This window comes from Eulemur rufifrons, chromosome 2, assembly GCF_041146395.1.
Source record: "Eulemur rufifrons isolate Redbay chromosome 2, OSU_ERuf_1, whole genome shotgun sequence".
NCBI lineage: Eukaryota > Metazoa > Chordata > Mammalia > Primates > Lemuridae > Eulemur > Eulemur rufifrons.
The window spans coordinates 101590510-101612230 of NC_090984.1; the positions used below are offsets into that span (position 1 = coordinate 101590510).

Here is a 21721-nt window from a genome sequence, read left to right on the forward strand (position 1 = left end):
CTCTAGCCTGGGCAACAGAGAGAGACTCTGTCTCAAAAAAAAAAAAAAAAAAAAAAAAGAATCACAAACAAAATACTCAGAATTCCTCTCATAAATATTCCATATCTGGTTATTTCAATGACATATAGGGCAAAGGGCTCAGATTAGCATTTTATTTATTTATTTTTTTTTTGGAGACATGGTCTTGCTCGATCGCCCTCTCTAGAGTACAGCAGTGCCATCATAGCTCACTGCAACCCCAAACTCCTTGGCTCAAGCAATCCTCCTGCCTCAGCCTCCCAAGTAGCTGGGACTACAGGTGCAGGACACTACACCTAGCTAATTTTTTTACTTTTTGTAGAGATTGGGGGGGGGGTGTCTCACTTTTGCTCAGGCTCATCTTGAACTCCTGACATCAGGTCATCCTCCCACAGAACTAGGATTACAGATGTGAGCCACCACACCTGGCAGCAATTCAATTTTAATTCGACAGAGAGGGAAACAAAGAGTACTAACATCTATAGAACACCACAATGCACCCTGTGCAATAAAGAACTCACCCATCTCAATCAGTCCTTCTAACAATTCTATGAGCTCTATCATCTCCACCTTACAGATAAAGGACCAGAGGAGAAAGGTTAAATAAGTCCCCCAAGACCATACACCCTTTAAGTGGTGGAGCTGCCGGGATTTGAACCAAATCTACCTGACTCCAGATCTAGGCTCTTTCCACTGTAGCACAGGGCTTCTCAAGAAGACTACGATATTTAACTCATTTGTACTACAATGTGTATGTTAAACTGAAGTCATAAATATGAATAAGACATTAAAGAGTTCACAAAGTAAGCACTACACTACATAAAAAATGCCATGTAAAAAAGGATTGATGGAAGCACATAAGAGGTGTGGAAAAGGCAAAGACCGATCCAGGTTAAAAGAACATTATGTTCAAAAAACTGCAAGGTGCTTAGTATGGCTAGAGTCAGAGTGGGAGGAAGGAAATAAAGACGAAGAGGGAAAGATCAGAGATGAGGCAAGGACAGTGCCTATTCCTTTGTTCACTCATTGCTTATGATGAAGTCCTACTGTGTGTCAACCACTATATTAGACAAGCATTGCAATGATGAATGAGACGTAGCCAAGGAGCTTATAGTCTATCCCAGGAGACTGGTAAACACACAGTTGCAACAGACTGATACACGATAACACAGGTGTGTTCATTGGATATTAAGATTCTCCTAGATGGCAAAAAGGTGAAATCAGACAGGTTAATCAAGGCACTACATTCAGAGATTCTTCTCAGAGAGAATACCTCATTCACTACAACCACCAAATGCCAACCCTGCTGGCAGGTTTGCACTATAGAAATTTCCCAGTTCTCTTCTTACCTCAAACCAAACCACAGCTGCTTGAATCAGGGGAAGACATGTGACCAAAGAGAAGACAATCCATAGGCTAATCAGAGACCTAAATGTGGCCTGGCATATAAAGAGGAGCTCTTGCACTCAGTGGTTGCACTTCAGAAGCCAAAATGATGCACAGAATCCTTGAGGCAGAGTCTGAGGCCGAGTGGTCAAAATATAAGAAAAAGCGGAAGTGAACAGACACTATGAAAAAGGTTGCATAGCTCACAAATGTGTTCTGTAGCCTGCATAGCATATTATATTTTTAAAAAATGACACCCGGCTTGCGGTCTCTAAATACTATTCCCCACAGAAAAGGGAATCAGAACTCCTTGGAAATAGCTGCTCTGAGGTCAGGGGATAGACATACACAAAATAAGCCCACAACACCACCTCAGCGTGCCAGAAAACAAGGCGGCTATCAAAGCATAACAGGATTGTGTCAAAAGGATACAGGAGCCAATATGAAGGAGCCAAAAGGACAAACTGAGCATAAAGAATGGATACAACTGACTAAAACACAATGAATCTAAAAATTGAAACAAAGCAATGAATTCAGTATAATACTTAAAAAAAAAAAAAAAATCCTCATTGGACTGCACCAGAAATACCACAGGCAGCAATTCCTTACTCTGAAAATTGTCAGAAGAAACGAATTCTGCATTTATTCTGCCTACATGAATTATAAATTTTAGGGTAATTAAATAGTCGTAATTGATGAATTTCTTAAGAATAATTTTAGCCAATAAATATGAAAGGAATAACAAAATTAGAAAATCATCACTTTGCCACTTTAATGAAATAATAAATTCATACAATAGTCATTAGTGGATTCATAAGTGAAAGATTAATGGGAAGCTTTACAATGGAAGCTTTAGGCTCTTACTACCTGGCCAGACAGAAAAATGCACCCCCACCCCAAGATGTCTACATCCTGATCCCCAGAACCTATGACTTTGTCATCTTACATGGCAAAAGGGACTTTGAAGAAGTGAATAAATTAAACTAATGGTCTTGAGATGGGGAGATTATCACTAGGGTCCTTATAAGGGAAAGGAGGAGGCAGGAGAGTAAGAGAATGTGATGAGATGATGATAGCAGAGGAGGGAAGGAGGGAAGGAAGAAGAGAGAGGGGAGAGATGGAAGAGGTAAGGAAGAAAGTGGAGAGAGGAAAGAGGAGGGAAAGGGAGAGAAAAGTTGAAGACACTGTGCTACTGGCTTTGAAGATGGAGGAAAGAGACATGAGGCAAAGAATGCAAGTGGTCTCTAGAAGCTAGAAAAGCAAGAAAACTGATTCCTACCCCCACCGGCCCCCCAGGTTCCACAAGGAACACAGCCCTGTTGACACCTTGATTTTAGGACTTCTGACTTCCACAACCGTTAAGATAAACGTCTGTTGTTTTAAGCCACTAAATTTGTGGTAATTTGTTAACAGCAGCAGGACACTAATATGCACCTGATCCCACTACTCAATCTTAGCAGCAGTAAAGGGCACAAAAAGTACTGTGTGTTCCTGCCGTGATGCCACATGGAGTACCCTCAACAAAAAGATAAACCTAAATCTAATTACAATCTTATAGCTGATTCCTTTTACAAGAAATATTGGAGAAGAACTGGTTAAAAGACACTTCTAGGAGGCAAACAGACAGATCCAAAATGTAGGACATTCTCTGAGGGCAACTGACTCCAATAATTCAATGGCAAGCCAAAAAAAAAAAAAGATGAGGCAAAGAGTAGACTGATGAAAGACTTGAGAAATACAAAAAATTAATTTTAAATAGATATTTTTGAGACAAGTGGGAAAATCTGAATATGAACTGAGTATTAGATGATATCAAGAAATCACTGTCAATTTTGTGAGGTGTGATTATACCCAAATAATACTATGGTTATGTTCGTATTTTAAAAGAGATGCATTCTGAAGTATTCAGGACTGAAATACCATGACATCGGGATTTACTTTAAAACAATCTAGCATAAAATGATAAGAGGGAAGCAGTTAAGATGACACAAGCGTGAAGATCCTGATAATTGCTAAATCTGGGTAATGAGTACAAAGATAGACTCACTGTACTATTCTCTGTAACACTGAAAACAAACCAATGCCAAAATCAATTGGAACTAATTGGTGACATTTAAAAATCTGGAGCTTTCACCTCAAAATCTGGATTTCTGACTTCATTTGAAAAATCAGATGTGGCAAAATGGGGGATAATTTAGAACAGTGGAGACTTATCATCATTATTGTTTTTTTTTTAAAACATCTGGCCCAATTCATTTATGTTACCTACTTGGCATTTGGGTTTAGAACCCTGTTTGATTAAGCTGGTTAGCAGGCAAGAGAACAGAATAGACACGGGAGAACAACTGAGTGATAGCGAAATGCTAATGTGTAGATGCAAACTCCTGCTTGAGGTTCCTTCAGCAGCCATATATCTAATATAATTCCCATAAGGCCATGCTACATACACCGAAAATAGTTTATACCTTCCAAAAAAAGTGGAAATAAATTACATCTATTACCACTAGTGAGTTCCAGTACCTTAAAAATAAATTATGGTCCTATTATATCTGAAGCTTTATTAAAAAGTAAAAATGGCCAAGCGTGGTGGCTCACCTGTAATCCTAACACTTTGGGAGGCCCAGGTAGGAGGACTGCTTGAGGTAAGGAGTTTTAGACCAGCCTGAGGAAGAGTGAGACCCTATCTCTACAAAAAAACAGAAAAACTGTCGAGGCATGGTGGTGTGCACCTATAGTCCCAGCTATTTGGGAGGCTGAGGCAGGAGGGTCGCTTGAACCCAGGAGTCCAAGATGGCAGTGAGCTATGATGACACCACTGCACTTTAGACAGGGCAACAGAGTGAGACCCTGTCTTAAAAAAAAAAAGTAAAACTGTTTCTTCCCATTTAGTCTAAAAAGAGTACTATTGTCTTAAAAACGAAAAAAAAAAAAAAAAAGACCACCACCAGACTTATTGTGATTGAATAAGATTATCTAAAATGCAATCAAATCCTGACTGATATAAAACTATATTAACGTCTCAAAGACCAGGCCAGAAGGCCACTCTTTAACCGCAAAATGGGACCAAACTGGTATTATGGTAATAGTTGTCACCATCCAAGAGTATAGCTAACATTTACATAAAATTTGGCCAAGTCCAGACTCTGGCATACTAAAGAAAAGGAACTAGAAACTGAGACCCTTTTGTAACCAATAATCAACTTTAATCAATTGCAAGAATTACAAATTTAAAACGAGGAGAGAATAAGATTGCAGTACTTTTCTCTCAACATACTTAGCTACCAAACTAAGAAATCAATTCCACCTGTGACATTTACTAGTTTAACCTACCTCTATAAGCATCAGTTTCCTCATTCGTAAAATGGGGCTAACAATACCTACCTACTCCGAAGGGTAATGCACGAACTAAATAGTAATATATGTAAAGTAGCACAGGAACTGACACAGCAGATTTTATTAATCACTGTCAGCTTTACTGTCTCCATTATTTTCCTACAGGTAGTGTTGTGTCTTATGACACCAATCCCCATAAATACTCAACATCGAAAGACTTCTTTGGAGAAGTTCAAAGTACCTGAGACCAAAACAGGTACAGGACCCTGACAATGGCCACCCCAGCTCCGCTGTCATCGCATCCGCCACGGCCTCAAGCCCTTTCTATGGGTTCCCAAGCATTGGTGCCCAGCCCCGCCCCGCGAATGGTAACGAACGGGGTGAGGGGGCGGTCTCCACCGCACGTCCTTCGCGCTCCGGGGAGGCCAGGCCAACCCCCAGGCCTTCGTTGGCCCGACTCCCCCGCACCCGGGCCTCCCCTCGCCTAAACCTGTGGTCCTCCCTCCCGGCCCTACGCCGCCCAGTGCCGCACCTTGAGGTGGCTGCGCAGGCCGCCCGCGCCTCCAGACTGGTCGGAGATCTCGTACGCGCCGGTCACTAGCAGGTCCTTGTGGATCTCCTCGCGGAGGCACTTGCGAGAGTTAATGGGCAAATGGAAAGAGATGGTGAGGACCAAGCTGGGGCCGAGCAGGAACAAAAGCAGCAACGCCAACGGGCAAGGGCCACTCCAGGCTAGTGGGCCAGTCAAACCAGACATGGTGCCGGAGACTCGTTCACCTACCCGGGCCTCTACAGCGCCGGAACCGGGAGGACCCACGTGACTCACCTCTGACCCACTGTTGCCGCCCACGCCATTTTGGAGTCTGGCAAATAGAGGCAGACTATATAGCGAATCTTTCTAAAGGGAAGAAAGCATGTGATACTATGTCACAAGTTTAAGTGGTTAAAGAAGATTTTCTAGAAAATTATTGCAGAAGTTTTATTTTTGTTGAGGTTCGTGACCATTGAGTCGGCCATGGCAAGTATGGGCACCCCCGGAAGCAATTCTCCTTTAACTTCCGGAAGATGTACCCGCGAGTTTTGAGGTCGGTGACACCATAGCAACCAAGCCCCAATAGGAAACAGCCACAAGGCCTTTCACTGGGCCCGCCCACCGGTCGCCTGGGTGCGCGGTCGGAGGCGGAGGTTGAGTCTGTGTTTCCCCGGGCTGGGGTAGCTTGCAGCTACGCAGAGCACCTTGACGCCTTGGTGACAGTTGTGACATTGAGGTACCCGAGAGGAAAATTTCGAGGAAGGATCTTAATATGGTTATTAGCGAGTGTGGATCAGTACGTCAGAGAAGAAGCTGTGACAATCACACCACAGGCGTCCAGTTCGTGCCCCCGACTAGGGTATTTGGGCTGGAGTAACTGGCTTTCTGAATGTGCATCTTATTATTTTTTAGCAAAGAGTGAGCATCTTCTATGCTAAGTTATATTCCAACTAAATTTGAATTGATTTAAGTTGAATAAAATACCACGTTTTGGTCCAGTCTGAGAGATGACCATAATTAAGGCTTTACCAGGTAATCGAATATTTGTAGGTTTTAAATGCACACTTTAGGGATCAAATTGGCTATCGATAGTAAGCAAATTCACACAGTCATCATTCATGCATTCAATCAACAAATATTTATTGAGTATTTATGATTTAACAAACCATTATTAGGATGCTATCAAATATTCAGAACTGAAGAATATATGAAAATAAACATGGAAAACAGCCTATGTTTGGAATCATTATATACTTTGATTAATGTTTATTGAGCAACTACAGAAGTACACAAAAGATGGACCATCTGCTCTTAGTAATTTAAATGATTGTTCTTTTTTTAATTACTCCTTTCAGTCCATCTAGTTCTTTTCCTGGAACTGAAGTCCCACAAACAAAACAAGAACTATAGAACATTAAAATTTTGATAAATGCCATACAATAATTATTTTATGAGGTGTCCACTTAGGAACATTTAGTTTGATTGTTTTATCTCTCATCTAAGATAAGACTGTTAGTCTACTCAGTACATCCTGATCATTTGCATTTGCCAGTGCAGGGAATCAGTATAAGCAGTTATCTAATTCGTTGTTTACTTGCATTCCAGAGGCTCTGCTGACCAATAGCAAGAGTTTTGCAGCCCATTAAAAAACTGTGTATTAGGCCAGGTGTGGTGGCTCATGTCTGTAATCCCAGCACTTTGCAAGGCAGAGGCCAGAGGACCGCTTGAGCCCAGGAGGTCAAGGTTACAGTGAGATATGATCAGGCCACTGCACTCCAGCCTGGGTGGGCAATAGAGGGAGACCCTGTCTCTAAAAAAAGACAAAAACAAAACCAAAAACCTGTATGTGTTTTCTTTACAATTTCCACCTTACATTTTACATTTACATAATAGATCATGTATTTTGAAATATTTTTACACATCTGAATGATCACATTTGACGTTTTCAAAAACACTGTGAAATAGTCTGGGTAAGTCTGTTCATTTTACAGATGAGGAAACTGAGGTTCTGAGAGGCCGAAGAACTTTTGTATTGTTAAAGAAAAAATTATTCATAACACCTACCAGAGAACTGTAAAGCGGACCTTCTTTATTCAAGGGAGACCATCAAGATAGGTATACAGGGGACTACTACAATGGGGCATCGTAGTAGGGGAGGGAGATTGGACTCAACTGTGAACACAAAGAAAAGTAGGAATTTATAGCCAAGGATCAGGGTGAGAGTCAGTAGATGAAAAATTACTAAAAGAAACTATTGGGGGAAAGGGGAGATTCTGGCGAAACTAACTTAGCAGGATTCTTTCTAAAATTGGACAATGCAGAGACAAGGAAGTCTAAAAGTCATGGGCTAGTTTAGAAGGCATTTCAGAATAGCCTGAACACAGTTTGGTTAAGGAGCGAATCTTTGTTAGTATCCCAAATCCCATATCTGTTTTTTTTTTTTTTTTTTAAGAGATGGGGGTCTCACTATGGTGCCCAGGCTGGTCTCGAACTCCTGGGCTCAAGCCACCCTCGCGCCTCAGCCTCCCAAGTAGCTAGGACTACAGGCTTGTGCCACCATACACAGCTCAAATCCCATATCTTAAAAGTGACACAGGCAGTCTGAAGGCATGAGCTTTCCTCAGGAAGGTGCTATTATTTCTTATTTTACAGATGAAGAAACTGAGACTTAGAGAAGTTGAGTTACTTTCCTATGTCCCAGCCCTCAAGTCCTTTCTTGTCCTGTAGTCTCACTTTTCAGCAACCTCCAAAACCTTCTGTCTCCCTTCCCTCCTTTATAGTTTTCTCCTTAGCACTCACTACTTTCTAATATGCATACATTTTACTTATTTATTGTGTTTATTAATCTGTCTCCCTAATTAGAATGTCTGTTTTGTGATGGCAGGGATTTTTGTCTATTTTGTTAGCTGCTTTATCTCCCAAAGCTAAAAAAGTGCCTGGCACTTAGATCAAATAAGTAATGGTTCAATGTAATAAGACTGTTTCCTTAGAAGGCCTAACAGCAAATTCCTTCCATTATTCTTTAGCTATTTTCACACAAATTAACTTAATCCATAATGTGTCTAAAGTATAGGTACGATTTCAGTTTCACCAGTAACATGCATATCTTTTTTTTAAATTGGAAAATGTGTTCTTGTTTTCATATAAGGACAGAAAAAAAAAAAAACACAGCAGTTCTCTCTGTGCTGTGGAACTGGAGGACAGGGTAGATGCTCCTAGGAAACTGAAACTTTTAAACTTGCACTTGCATTAAAGAAGGTACCATTTTACATCTTTATGGGAAAAAGGTCTTGTTTGGAATTGAAGAGCAGATGGAAAGTGTCCCATAACTAGAGCAAATGCTGCTCCCTGGCCAGTAATCTTCTGCCATCCCGCGTCATCCTGAGACTTCCCCAGCCAGACTCACCTAAGATTCCTGAGCCGTGGGACCCTCTGGAGGTGAAGAAATATCATGACACACTCTCTACCCTGTCTATCTCTCAGCCACAGGTTTCTTTTGTATAGGAAGGAGCATATTTAAAACACACCTCATCCCAGACAGTGAATCAGAAGCTCTTATTAAAAATCTGCATTTGTAACAAGCTTGCTGGGTGATTCTGTGGCTGGGAGTCCTTGGAAGTGCTTGGGCACCTTCCTGACACCTTCTTTAACCAGCCTGATCCTCCAGTGTGGCTTGAGGCTCCCCAGCTCCAATGCAAAAGCCATCAAGGATTCCTAACTCCAGTGTCTCTCTGCCCATTCATGTGTACCGTCCACTCACAGTGTGTATTTACATAGCTAAGGCAAGCTGGGAAGATACAAAGGACCCCTTTGGAAAGCAATTTGGCAGTATTTGCCATGTGCCATACTCTTTAACTCAGAGAGGTTTCCAAGGGTCTCTTCAGTGGGTCCTCTAAATGTTGGAGTCCCCCAGGACCTGATCCTGGAAACTGGTGCTGCATTCCAGGTGATGTCATCCAATTCCACAACTTTAAATGCATTCCTAGGCCAATAACTCCCAAGCATGGATCTCCAGCCCTGACCTCCCCCCGGAGTTCCAGAGTCTATATCGAGCTCCCTACTTGACATCTTCACTTGGGTGACTAACAGTGAACTCATACTTAACTCCTTCCCCCCCCTCCAAATCTACTTCTTCTCCAACTCAGTCAATGGCATTACCTTCCACCCAGTCACTGATACCATCTTTGTTTCCTCTTTCTCTTATCCTCTTCCCACACAGAGCCAGTTCATCAACAAGTCCTATCAGTTCTGAGTCCTAAAATATACGCTGATCAGTTTCTACTTCTCTCTAAGCTAGGGGTCCACAAACTACCGCTCAGCTAGGCAGGCCATAGCTGGGATGCAACCTCCTGTTTTTGTATTGCCCGAGAGCTAAGAATGGTTTTTACATTTTTTTGGAGGGTTGTTAAAAAAAGAGGAGGAGGAAGAGCAGGCGCAGGAGAAAGAGGAGAAGAATGTGTGACAGAGAGCTTGTGTGGGCTGCAAAGCCTGAAATATTTACTATCCGACCTTTCACAGAAAAAGTTTGCTTCTCTCACTAAGCAAACAAGACAAAAGCCTCCTGACTGGTATCTCTTTCATTCTTGCCTGACAATAACCATACTCATTAATACATGCAGAATGATTTTTTTAAAAAGTGTAAATCAGATCAATTAGAAGAACACCTAAACACCTTACCACAGCCCCAGAGGCCACGGCAGTCTGACTCTTGCCTACCTCCTTAATCTCATTCTACCCAATGATGACTTACCCGGCCTTCCAAAAAGTTTAAGCTCCTACCTGCATCAGAACCTTTGTACTTACTATCTACCTGGAGCTCTCCTTCTCTCGTGGACTCTGGACTCTGCAGACTGTCCCTCACCATCCAGGTCCCAGCTGAATGTCAGGTTCAGAGATTCCACCCTACATAAGTAACTCCATCCCCAGGTTATTTGTATCACATTATCTGGTTCTATTATCTACATAGTACTTACCGCTATTTGAGAGTATCTCGTCTATTTCTTTTCCTGTTTATTACCATCACCCTACGCCACTGGAATTTAAACTCCAGAAGAGCAAGGACTTTGTTTTTTGCCTGATAGATCCCTGAGACCAGGCACAATACCCTGTACAGAGGGGACGCTCAACAGATATTTGTTGAATGATTGAACGAAATACTGTAATGTAATATAAAGTGCCTAGTGCAAGATGAACATAGAGCAGTTGCTCAATAAGTGATAGTTCCTCTATCTAGTAAACACAGCATTTTCGTTGCCATTTTTCGTATGGAGAAGCTGAGGTCCAAAACTGTTAAGTGACTTGCCTCAAGCCATACAGTGAGTCAGTGTGAGAGCTGAAAATAGAACTGAGAGCTCCTAACTGCAGACCAGTTTTTGTCCTCTCATCTGATAAAACCTGGTATCTATTTAGCTCCTACTCTACTAACAAATTTTAGATTCCTGGGTAGTCTTTCCCTATCCGCACTTATATTCATAATACAACTTTTGTGGTTCATACATGAATTTGAGTTTTCCAGAACATCCATGAAGACATTACTAGTTAATACTGAAACTTGTTACATCCACTAGCATCTCCCCTCAATTTATTTTGCTTGAAGACACAAGCTTTGTCTTCCTTTTCAGATTCCTGTGTTGCTACATCTTTGTCTTCTTAGGTGGAAAGATAAACCCCTCTGCGGCTCCTCATTAATGCCCATCACCAATGTTCTCTGTAGAACGTTGTCACAATTAACTATTAGGACACTGCCTTGTATGCTCTGGCCTGTAAGTCCTGATTGCCAGGATCAAAGCTCTTCCAGTGATAGATGTGGGCTGAGAGCACTAAGAGTCTGGATTTAACAACAACAAAAAAATTTTATTAGGAAGAATCTTAGAGATGATGCAAGCAAAAGATACCAAATGTGTGCCAAAAGTGCAAATTTCAGGAAACATAAGAACCATCACATGAACTATCATCACTACTCACAAGCCTTGAGAACAAACCAAAGTTGAAGAGGACAGGACTAGAATAGGGGAGGCCTCCCTTCTGCCCCTTAAGCACTGTTTGCTCTGCACCCCAGGCCCTGATGTAGAGAGGTGAAGTCCTCGAGGCCAGGAAGGCAATGTCTCAAGGCAGAAAAGAGAAAAAAAGAAATCCACTGGACCAGTTGGAGTGGAGGAAGTAAGGGACATATAGGAAAGGACATAAGGATTGTAAAGAGGGGATTCTAGGGGAAAAAGAAAGGATCAGGGAGGGCAGATGGGAACTGCAGGGGCCCCCTGTTCAGTTGATGTCTGTAGCCACTTATGCTACAAAGAAGGAAAAAAAGACATAGTGAAAGAAAGAAATAGAAAAATTGCTCAGAACTTTATGAAGTAGCTCCAGAGTTAAGATCCTCTTAAGGAAGATTAATGAAGAATCAAAAGACATCTACCCACAAACATTAGCTATACTCTGCACCTGGACACAGCCTTTCCTGAAGCCTGCCCACATACAGATCCTCAGAGGGCTTGGGATTACTTCAAAAGGGCTCTGAGATCTTAAGGGTTGGTGGCCTAGAATGGAGGACTACACTGTTATAGGTCTTTACTCCTGATTCTGAGCAAGTTTTGGGTGTCCTCTCCAATGCATATTCCTTGCCAGGCCATTAAATTGGCCAGTATCTGGCATCCACTATCACAGGCTATCTCTGAAGTCTGCCAAAACTCATTCTCCTTCAACAAAAGCTCCATCGTGTGAGAGCGATGGACCATACAAGTGGAAAAATAGCACCAGCTGCAGACACCTTGATGATGTCTGTATGACTGCTTTTCTTTATTATCTACTGGAATAGCCTCTGCATCCAAGAATCACCTGAGCAGTTTTTTAAAAAAAACTACCAACCTACATGAATGAAAACAGAATATCTGGGTGTGGCATCTGGAAATAGTATACTTCAGTGATTCCCTAACTTTGCTGCACGTTGGAATCATCTGGAATCTTTAGAAAACATTGATGCCTGGCTCCCATTCCCAGACATGCTGATGTAATGGGCATGTGATGCAACCTGGGCATCAGGATTTTTAAAAACTCCCCTGTGACCTCTAACAACTAAAGCAAGTCAGTGCTATTACAAAAAAAGAAAAAGAAAACTCCCCTGTGGTCCAATGTGCAACCAGGGTTGAAAACCAACGTGCCAACCTAACCCAGCACCTAACATTTCAATGCCTTCTGAATAGCATCCTCTCAATAAATATTTCTGTTTTTCTTTTCTTTCTTTCTTTCTTTCTTTTTTTTTTTTTTTTTTTTTGTTTGTTTGAGGCAGAGTCTTGCTCTGTTGCCTGGGCTAGAGTGCTGTGGTGTCAGCCTAGCTCACAGCAACCTCAAACTCCTGGGCTCAAGTGATCCTCCTGCCTCAGCCTCCCGAGTAGCTGGGACAATAGGCACATGCCACCATGCCTGGCTATTTTTTTCTATTTTTAGTAGAGATTGGGGTCTCACTCTTGTTCAGGCTGGTCTCGAACTGCTGAGCTCAAGCTATCCTCCCGCCTTGGCCTCCCGGCCTCCTAGAGTGCCAGGATTACAGGCGTGAGCCACCGCGCCGGGCCAATAAATATTTTCTTAGTTTGATTTGCACCCTTTGTTTTCCTGCTGAAGCACTGCCACCCTTCCACCTAGAACACAGCACGAAATGTGTACTCTGGCAAGTAGAGCACCTGCGATACCAGCAATACCAGCTTGGAGACCAGGTCCATTCCTCCCCGCTGGCCACGTGCTACCAGCTCAAGCGTTAGCAACGAGGGAGGAATGGGAAGTGAAGGCTTCAAAGGAGGAGGAAGCTCTCTGCACAGACACATAAGGGAGCCTTTTTCTTCCCCCTTGCAGAAAATCATGTGGCACGTGGACAAAGGAAGTATTAATAAACTTTCTAAAGACATACTTCTCCAACATTTGGTGTTTCACAGACCACAATCAGTGCTGTCAGTTCTACAGATGGCCAACTTCCGCATTTTGGATGACGGCTTCCGAAGATAGCTCAGCTCGTATCCCTAAAGCAGAAGACCCAACTGTGGGGAAAACCATTCACGTCTCTAAGCCAGAGGTCAAAAGCCGCTACCCACATGTTGGTCAGGGGCAGGAAGACGGACCGCCAAGCAAAGGCATTAGAGGCATCCAACTTTTGGGGAGTAAAATTAAAGGATCATTACAGCATTATCACAACCAGGGCTTAATAGCACGGACCAGACATTCCACAGGAGATATGTACTCTAGCTGGGGCTCCTGGCTCTGCCCTGCCACCCACTCACTGGGTGACCTTGGGCTGCTATTTACATGTTTGAGGCATTGGCTTCCTCCCTTGTAAAGGGTGAAGCCAGGGCCCAATGGCAGAGCCTTTCTTTGACTTCTTACAAACTGCATCCGGAGAGAAGTGGAGAAGCAGCAAGTTCACAAAGGCGAGGATACTGCATCACCAACAGTTGTGGGTCGCCATCCTCCTTCAGGGCCTAGTGTCCCTGCGGGGGATTTTGCATGGGCTATGACCTCCACTGCTCAGAGTCTAATCACAAAGACCTCCCCAGGGCAGCTTTTGTGACTAGGATGAAAGCCTTTGTATTAGTTTCCTAGAGCAGTGGTGACAATTGGAACAACAGAAATTTATTGTCTCCCAGTCCTGGAGGCCAGAAGTCTGAAATCAAGGCCTTGGGAGGGCCTCGCTCCCTCTGAAGGCCGTGGGGGAGAATCCTTCCTTGCCTCTTCCAGCTTCTGGGGGCTCCAGGCATGCCTTGGCTTGTGGCTGCATCACCCCAATCTCTGCTTCTGCCTCCCCACGGCCTTCTCTCTTCTCTGTGTGTCTCATCCAATGACGAGTTAGACCCACTCAGGTAATCCAGGGTGGTCTCAACATCCTTAACTTAGTTACCTCCACAAGGACCCTTTTTCCAGATTCTAGGAACCTCTGCCACAGGTTCTAGGAATTAGGACTTCAATACGTCTTTTTGTGGGTCACAGTTCAGCCCGATACAGCCTTCAAATGGAAAAAGGTAGGGGGATGCCCAGGAGGCCTTGCCACTTTATGCCAAATGCTACCACTTGCAGGACGCCTTGCCACGTCATGCCACACAGACCCGAAATCTTCCACCAGACCATCTAGTTACTCTTGTACTGTCCAGATCTTCTTCTTCCTCTACCTCTGGGCCACCTGCATGAGAATTACCTCAAGAGCTGCTTAGAAATGCAAATTTCTGTCCTTCATTCCATAGCCCCCACTGTCACTGCTGCCAATGAATCAGGCTTTCCGGGGACAGGGACCAATAGTGTGCATTTTAAATCACCTCCCTGGGAGACTCTGATGCACCTGACTCTTCGGTACCACTATGCCATGCTGTGAACGCAGTGACTGGTTTTCTGCTGTATCCTTAGATGTCTTACAGTTACTAGAGTTGATAGGAGGCAGGATTTAAGTGTGTAGCCCTGGAGTCAGATTGCCTGGGTCATGCTATCAGCCTGCTATGGTTTGAACATGTTCCCCAAAGTTCATGTGTTGGACACTTAATCCTCAATGAAAGTATTGAAAGGTGAGGCCTGATAAGAAGTGATTAGGGGCCAGGTGCAGTAGCTCACGCCTGTCATCATAGCACTCTGGGAAGGCAAGGCGGGAGGATTGCTGGAGCTCAGGAGTTTGAGACCAGCCTGAGCAAGAGTGAGACCCCTGTCTCATTAAAAATAGAAAAATTAGCTGGACATCGTGGCATGAACCTGCAGTCCCAGGTAGTTAAGAGTCCAAGGCAGGAGGATGGCTTGAGCCCAGGAGTTTGAAGTTGCTGTGAGCTATGATGACTCCACCGTACTCTGGCCCAGGATAACAGAGTGATATTGTGTCTCAAAAAAAAAAAAAGGAAACTGAATCTCCTCCTCACTCCCCCCACTTCATATTAAACAAAAGAAAAGAAGTGATTAGGTCAGGCGAGCTCTGCCCTCCTGAATGGATTGGTGTTATTATCGTGGGAGTGGGGTCTTGATAGAAAAGTGAGGTCAGCCCCCTCTTGCTCTCATGCCCTCTCCCCTCTCTTGCCCTTCTCCCTTCCACCATCAGATGTTGTAGCAAGAAGGCCCTCACCAGATGCCACCCCCTTGACTCTGGACTTCACAACCTCCAGAGCCGTAAGAAATAAATTTCTTTTCTTTATAAATTACTCAGTCTGTGATATTTTGTTATGGTAACACACAACAGACTAAGACAGAAAACTGGTACTGAAAAGGACTGTTGCCATAAAAAGTGCCTGAAAATGTGGAAGCAGATTTGGACCTGGGAAATAGGTAGAGGCTGGAGGAATTTGGAGAAACAAAATAGAAAAAGCCTGGATTGCCATAAATGGAGTATTAAGGGCAACTCTGGGTGAGGGCTCAGAAGAATAGGAGAGCTGTAGGGAAGGTCTGGAACTTCTTAGAGATGACTTATGTGGTTGTAATCAGAATGTTGGTAGAAATAAGGACAAAGGCCATTCTGATGAGGTCTCAGATGGAAATGAGGAATAAGGTATTGGAAACTGGAGTAAAGACCATCCTTTTTATGAAATAGCAAAAAACTTGGCTGAATTGTGTCTGTGCCTGAGGGCTTTATAGAAGGTGGAATTTAAGAGCAATGAACTAGGATGTCTGGCAGAAGAACTTTCTAAGCAAAATATTGAAGGAGCTATGTGGCTACTTTTTTATTTTTAAGAGAGACAGGGTTTGGTTCTTGCTGAGGCTGGTCTTGAACTCCTGACCACAAGTGATCCTCCCACCTCGGCCTCTCAGAGTGCTAGGATTACAGGTTTTGGATTTACTTGGTACCAATTTCTTCTTGTTTATTTCTCCCTTTTGAAATGGAAAGTCTATCCTATGCCTGTTTCATCACTATATTTTGGAAACACATAACTTGTTAATTTCACAGGCTCATAACTGATGAAGAATCTGCCTTGGGATAAATTGTTCCTTGCATCTCCCCCATATCTGATCCAGGTGAGACTTTGGACTGTGAACTTTCGAGTTGGTGCTGGCGTGAGTTAAGACTTTGGCGGGTACAGGGATGAAATGGGTGTACTTTGTATATGAGAAAGACATGAGTTTTGGGGGGCCAGGGGCAGAATGCTATGGTTGGAATGTCCTCTCCAAAGCTCATGTTGAAATTTAATTGCTATTGTGATGGTGTTCAGAGGTAGGACTGCTAAGAGGTGATTAGGTCATGAGGGCTTTACCCTCATGACTGGATTAATGTTATTATCATAGAAGTGGGTTTATTATCACAAGTGGGTTGTTAGAAAAGTGAGTTTGGCCCTCTCTGTCTCTCGCTCTCACCCTTGCTTGCCCTTCCACCTTCTGCCTCCTGCCATGGGAAGATGCAGCAGGAAAGCCCTCATTAGGGGCTGGTGGCACACTCTTAGACTTCCTGGCCTCCAGCACCATGAGCCCAATAAATTTCTGTTCATTATAAATTACCCAGCATGTGGTATTTTGCTATAGCAACACAACATGGACTAAGACACAACCAAATCCAAGCTCTGCTATCCACTAACTGTGTGAGTTCAGGCTAGTTACCTGAACTCTCTGTGCTGTGTCTCTGCCTCCTCGTGTAAATGAGGATAATTATAGTGCCTACTTTGCAAGGCTGTGGTGAGGATTAAATGAAATAAAGCAGGTAAAATGCTTGGAACAGCGTCTGTCACGTGGGATGCACCCAGTAGATTTGAGCTGTCATGAAACACAACAGGTTGGCAGTGGCTTATTTTTTCACTATTATTATTCTTCACTGCATTCCTAGATCCTTCCCTTTTGGGAATATACCCTGATCTTTCTACCATCATTAATTTTTGCTAACATTGATTGGATCTTTTTGTCTTCCAGGCACTGTAATAACCTCAACACAGGCCAAGAGACCTGGGATTTAGTGGGGATGGGAGAGGCATCCTGAGGGTTGGCTGGTGTCGGCTTCCTGACATCTAGGCCTTCTGGTTTCTGCCTTACACTTGTTTCATCCTCACAACAGTATAAGGCATATGATATTATCTCCCATGTTATGAATAGGGGAACTGAGGGTCAGACAGGTTAAGGAACTTGCCCAAAGTCCTACAGTCAGCGGCCAGGAGGTGGGATGTGTAGTTTCAGCTTGATCGTCACATTTGCTGCTCTTCTGCACTTTTGTGTCTCCCTGAAGGCACCTCCTGTACTGTCATCTGGCCCAGCCATCTCTCTGAACCAGCTCCCTAAACCTCCCCTCACACAGCTCTGTCACATCAAATTCCGTCTTTTCTGACCCCTTGAAACTATGCTTTTCCATTACCTTCTTGCTCTGGGCGCTCCAGGAAAATGTGCTCTTCTTCTAGGTGTTGAATCAAACCATAGTTCTCCTCCATTTTCCTGTAGAGCTCCTTCAAATCCTACATCTACCCCCGGGGTCTCCCCAACCCAAATCCTTCCCCCTTGCACCCCCGTACAGAGTCCTCCCCTCCCACACAGCTGCTCTGGCTGGCTTCCCCCAGAGCCCCCAGGTGACCCTGTGTCCGTTGAGAGGTTGCCTCCCTCTTACTTTCCTGTCTCTGTAGTTCCTTCTGGTGAGAGAAACCTGAAGGCCTAGATGCCAGGGAAGCCAACATCAGTCAGCTCTCGCGATGTCTCTCCCATCCCCACTAACGCCAGGTCTCTTGGCCACCCCAGTCCTTCCCTCTGCCCCAGCAGGGCATGCATCTCACTCTTGTTACTGGCGCAGGGCATGGGGTGTGCCATCAGGCACATGGGCCTTATCACTGCACAAACACTTCTTCTTTCCCCAATGCTGGTTCTCACACAATTGGTAATCAGGGTAAACTTCCTCCGACAACTTATCAAGCAAACATTCACCATGCAACTGCCCGGTGTAGGGTTCTGTGCTAAGGGCCAGAGGGAACCTGAACCTGGTCTCCACCTTGAGGTGACTCAAGTCTGGTAGAGATGAAGCACACAGTGAGTGTCAAATGCCCTGTGCCTTATGGCCACACACACTGCATCCTAATCCCATTTCTGCTCTTTACTTGCTGTCCCACCTGGGAGCAAGTTACTTACCCTTTCTTGTCTTAAATTTCCTTAGCTATGAAATGGCAATAATGCTATCTAGGTTTTTTGTGAGGATTAACTAAGATAAGATCCATAAAGGGCGTAGCAGAGCACCTGAGATAGGGACAATAGCTCTAGGAGCCAAGAGTAGATATGGTGCCACCTCATATGTAGAAATTGAGTGGTCCTGTGAACCACAGGGTCAGCCCATCAGTCAGTCATCAAGAATGCATTAAAAATTAAAGTATTGGGCACTGTATTGGCTAAAGTGAGGAACACAAATGAAGTATACAACCTAACCCTTTAGTTTAACTGCGGTGAGTGGGTGATGGGGGGGTGGTTAGTTGTAATATATCCATATGCAACAAGAGAACATTACGGGACACGGTTTCCTAGGTAAATGCTAATTCTGTTTGCACAGCCTAAAAAGCGAGGTCACTGCAGGCCTGGAGTAGTCGGGAAATTTCTCATTGCTGAAGAGTCAGCATCCAAAATCACAGCAACCCAGGCAAAGCAATCATCGACATATCAAGACACAGAGAGTAACCGCAGTTCCCTCCCTCTGCCCTTCCGTCAAAACAAGCAACCAAAAGGGACACCCTTTAAACCTAGCGTTTGCTTCTTTTTTTTTTTTTAATTTAATTTAATTTAATTTATTTTTCTGAGACAGAGTCTCACTCTGTTGCCCGGACTAGAGTGCCATGGCATCAGCCTAGCTCACAGCAACCTCAAACTCCTGGGCTCAAGCAATCCTCCTGCCTCAGCTTCCCGAGTAGCTGGAACTACAGGCGTGTGCCACCATGCTCGGCTAATTTTTTCTGTATATATTTTTAGTTGTCCATATAATTTCTTTCTATTTTTTAGTAGAGACGGGGTCTTGCTCTTCCTCAGGCTGGTCTCGAACTCCTGAGCTCAAACGATCCTCCCGCCTCGGCCTCCCAGGGTGCTAGGATTACAGACGTGAGCCACCGCGCCCCAGCAGTGTTTGCTTCTTTCTCAATACTTTAGGGTTCCTTTGTGCTCTGGCCCCGGTTTGTAGGAAACACAGGAAGGAAGAGGGGAAAAGGGCAGGAAGGGAGTGGGCAATGGTAAAAGGCACCGGGGAGTAGGGGTAGGGCACAGAGTGATGGGTGAGAGGGTAGCAGGAATTGTAGGTCTGGGCTAGCTGCCCTCTGGGCCACAAATGGGACAGCATAGGGAAAGAGGTGACATTGATTATCCCTCTGTTGAAGGAAGATTCCAGTGAAGGATGCCCAGAGGGAGCACAGCACCACACCGAGTGTGAGCTTTGGTGCGAGGCCCCCTTGGTTTTCATGGGGTCCTTGGCACTGACTTGCTGTGCGACCTGGGTCAAATTACTTTACCTCTCTGAGCCACAGTTGCCTGATCTCTAAGTGAGTAGAGCAACATCTGTTTCATAAATGTTGTGAAACATCTGTTTATGAGTTTGTGAGGACTGTAAATTATATAACACAGAGCCTGCCAGAATGTAGGTGATCAAGCTCCCTTCCCCACACTCCAGCTTCCAGGAATGCCCCAGAAATACAGGACTGACTATATTTAGTGTCTGGCTCCTTCCCCCGCCAGCCTATGGTTAAATTAGAATGAAACTATTTGTGCTAAAGTCCCTAAAGTTCTAAAAATCTCTGGTAATACGAGTAGATGGGGCCGGGGCGGGGGGTGGGGTGGGAGAAGACAGCCAGTTCACCTCCTGGGGAGTTGGTGGCCACTGCCCCTTCGAGGGTGCACTCTCTGAGCAAGCACGTGCCGGTGTCCTGCCGGGTACAGGCATGTTAGAGGGGATGCCCAGAAGCCTGGCAACTCCTCCCTTCCCCATCCAAGTTCCCTGTGTCCTCATTCCCTCCTCCCCTTTGCCGGGATTGGCCTTGGGTGATGGTGGGGGTGGAGGAAGAGATAACATTTGTAGAAGAGAGAGGGGAGCTGTCTGGCTCCACAAGAGTGTGTTTGCAGAAAAGGTACAGGGAGGCTGATTTCCGCCCACTCTGGGAAAGGACGTTGTAGCAATGGGATGTCCCACACTGGAAAGGTGTCTCAGGCAGCAGTGGGAGATTGGGCTCTGGACGGTTCACCTGGACACTATGGTTTTCCACTCTGGACACACATAAAATATCCCAGGAGTTTTGTAAAAATACCATTAGCCTGGCCCCCATCTAGAAGATTCTGATTCTGTTGGTCTGTGGTAGGTGTAGATTGTTGGGATTTTGTTCACCATGCTCCCGGTGACCACGTTGTGCAGAGGCGGATGAGTGAGGACCAGTGTTCCCGGCACATCCCTGTGCCTCGAGACAGAGCTCCCCTGTGCTATTGTTGCTGTAGGAGACCACGTTCTGGTATGATGTGTGTGTTGTAACCACATGGTTACAACAAGGGGCTTCCATCCTGGCCCCTTGCCATCCCCTCTTTGAGGCACAGCAGCCAGAGTGATGCCTTTCAACACAAATCAGATCCCATCCCCTCCCCACCTCAGCATCTTTAGTGTGCCACACTGCAGTCCCCATTGCTGTCACCACGGCAACAGGATGCTGTGTGACCTGGGTCTCCCTTACCGTTGACCCTTGTCCTCACCCCTCCCACTGCTAGAACCTTTCTGCTCCTGAAACACACCCAGCTGTTCTTGCCCCTGGGCCTTTGCACCTGCTGTGCCCTCTGTCTGGGTGTTCTTTCCCAGCCTATTTCATGGCTGGCGCCTCCTCATCCTCCAAATCTCAGAGGCCTCCTTTCCAGAGAAGCTTTCCCTCACCTGCCTAGTCCACCCTGCACTCCTTCCCCCTCCCCTCCCCTTCACATCACCTGGAATACTCCCTGCTAGAAAGCAAGTTCCGTGAGAACCGGGAACTTGTCTAACTGGTTTGTCACAGTGCCTGACACACGTGAATTTTTAATAACTAGCTACTGAACAAATGAGTGAATATATACATGGAATGTTTGTATATTAAAATTATGTGTTTTTGTGTACACAGGCATATGCGTGTACCTGGTATAACATGATTAGAGGACAGGAGTGGAAAGGGATAGGTGGTTCTAGGGAATAGGGCATGGAAGGACAAGGGAAAGGAACGCTGACCGAGCCTTGGCACTGAGTCACTATTCTAGAGCTTTTCATGCACTTGATCCTTACAGCAACCCACTGGCCACTGTAAACAAAAGTCCAGGGATCCAAGCCACCATGGCCCATCAGAATCAGAATCTTGGGGCTGGCGGGCTGGCAGTATTGTCCCCATTCTACAGATAAAGAAACGGAGATTAGAGAGAAGAAATAACTTGCCTGAAGTTAAACTACTAACAAGTGCCAGAGCAGGATATAAACTTGAGTTTATTGGACTCCAAGGCCGTCTTGTTCATTGCATCATTCTTGAAGGGGAAATTACCTTAATCATTATCTCTCTCCACTATCAGGGAATAAAA

General features: G+C 44.6%; 1 protein-coding gene across 1 annotated transcript in view; it reads right to left on the reverse strand.

The window, feature by feature from the left end:
• TMED10 (transmembrane p24 trafficking protein 10) overlaps positions 1–5531 on the reverse strand; it is a 35771-nt gene extending 30240 nt beyond the window's left edge. The window contains exon 1 of the mRNA XM_069465132.1: positions 5270–5531. Coding sequence (XP_069321233.1) covers positions 5270–5494 — 225 coding nt within the window. The 5' untranslated portion in view covers positions 5495–5531. The remainder of the gene's footprint in view (positions 1–5269) is intronic.
• Between the last annotated feature and the right edge of the window lie 16190 nt (positions 5532–21721).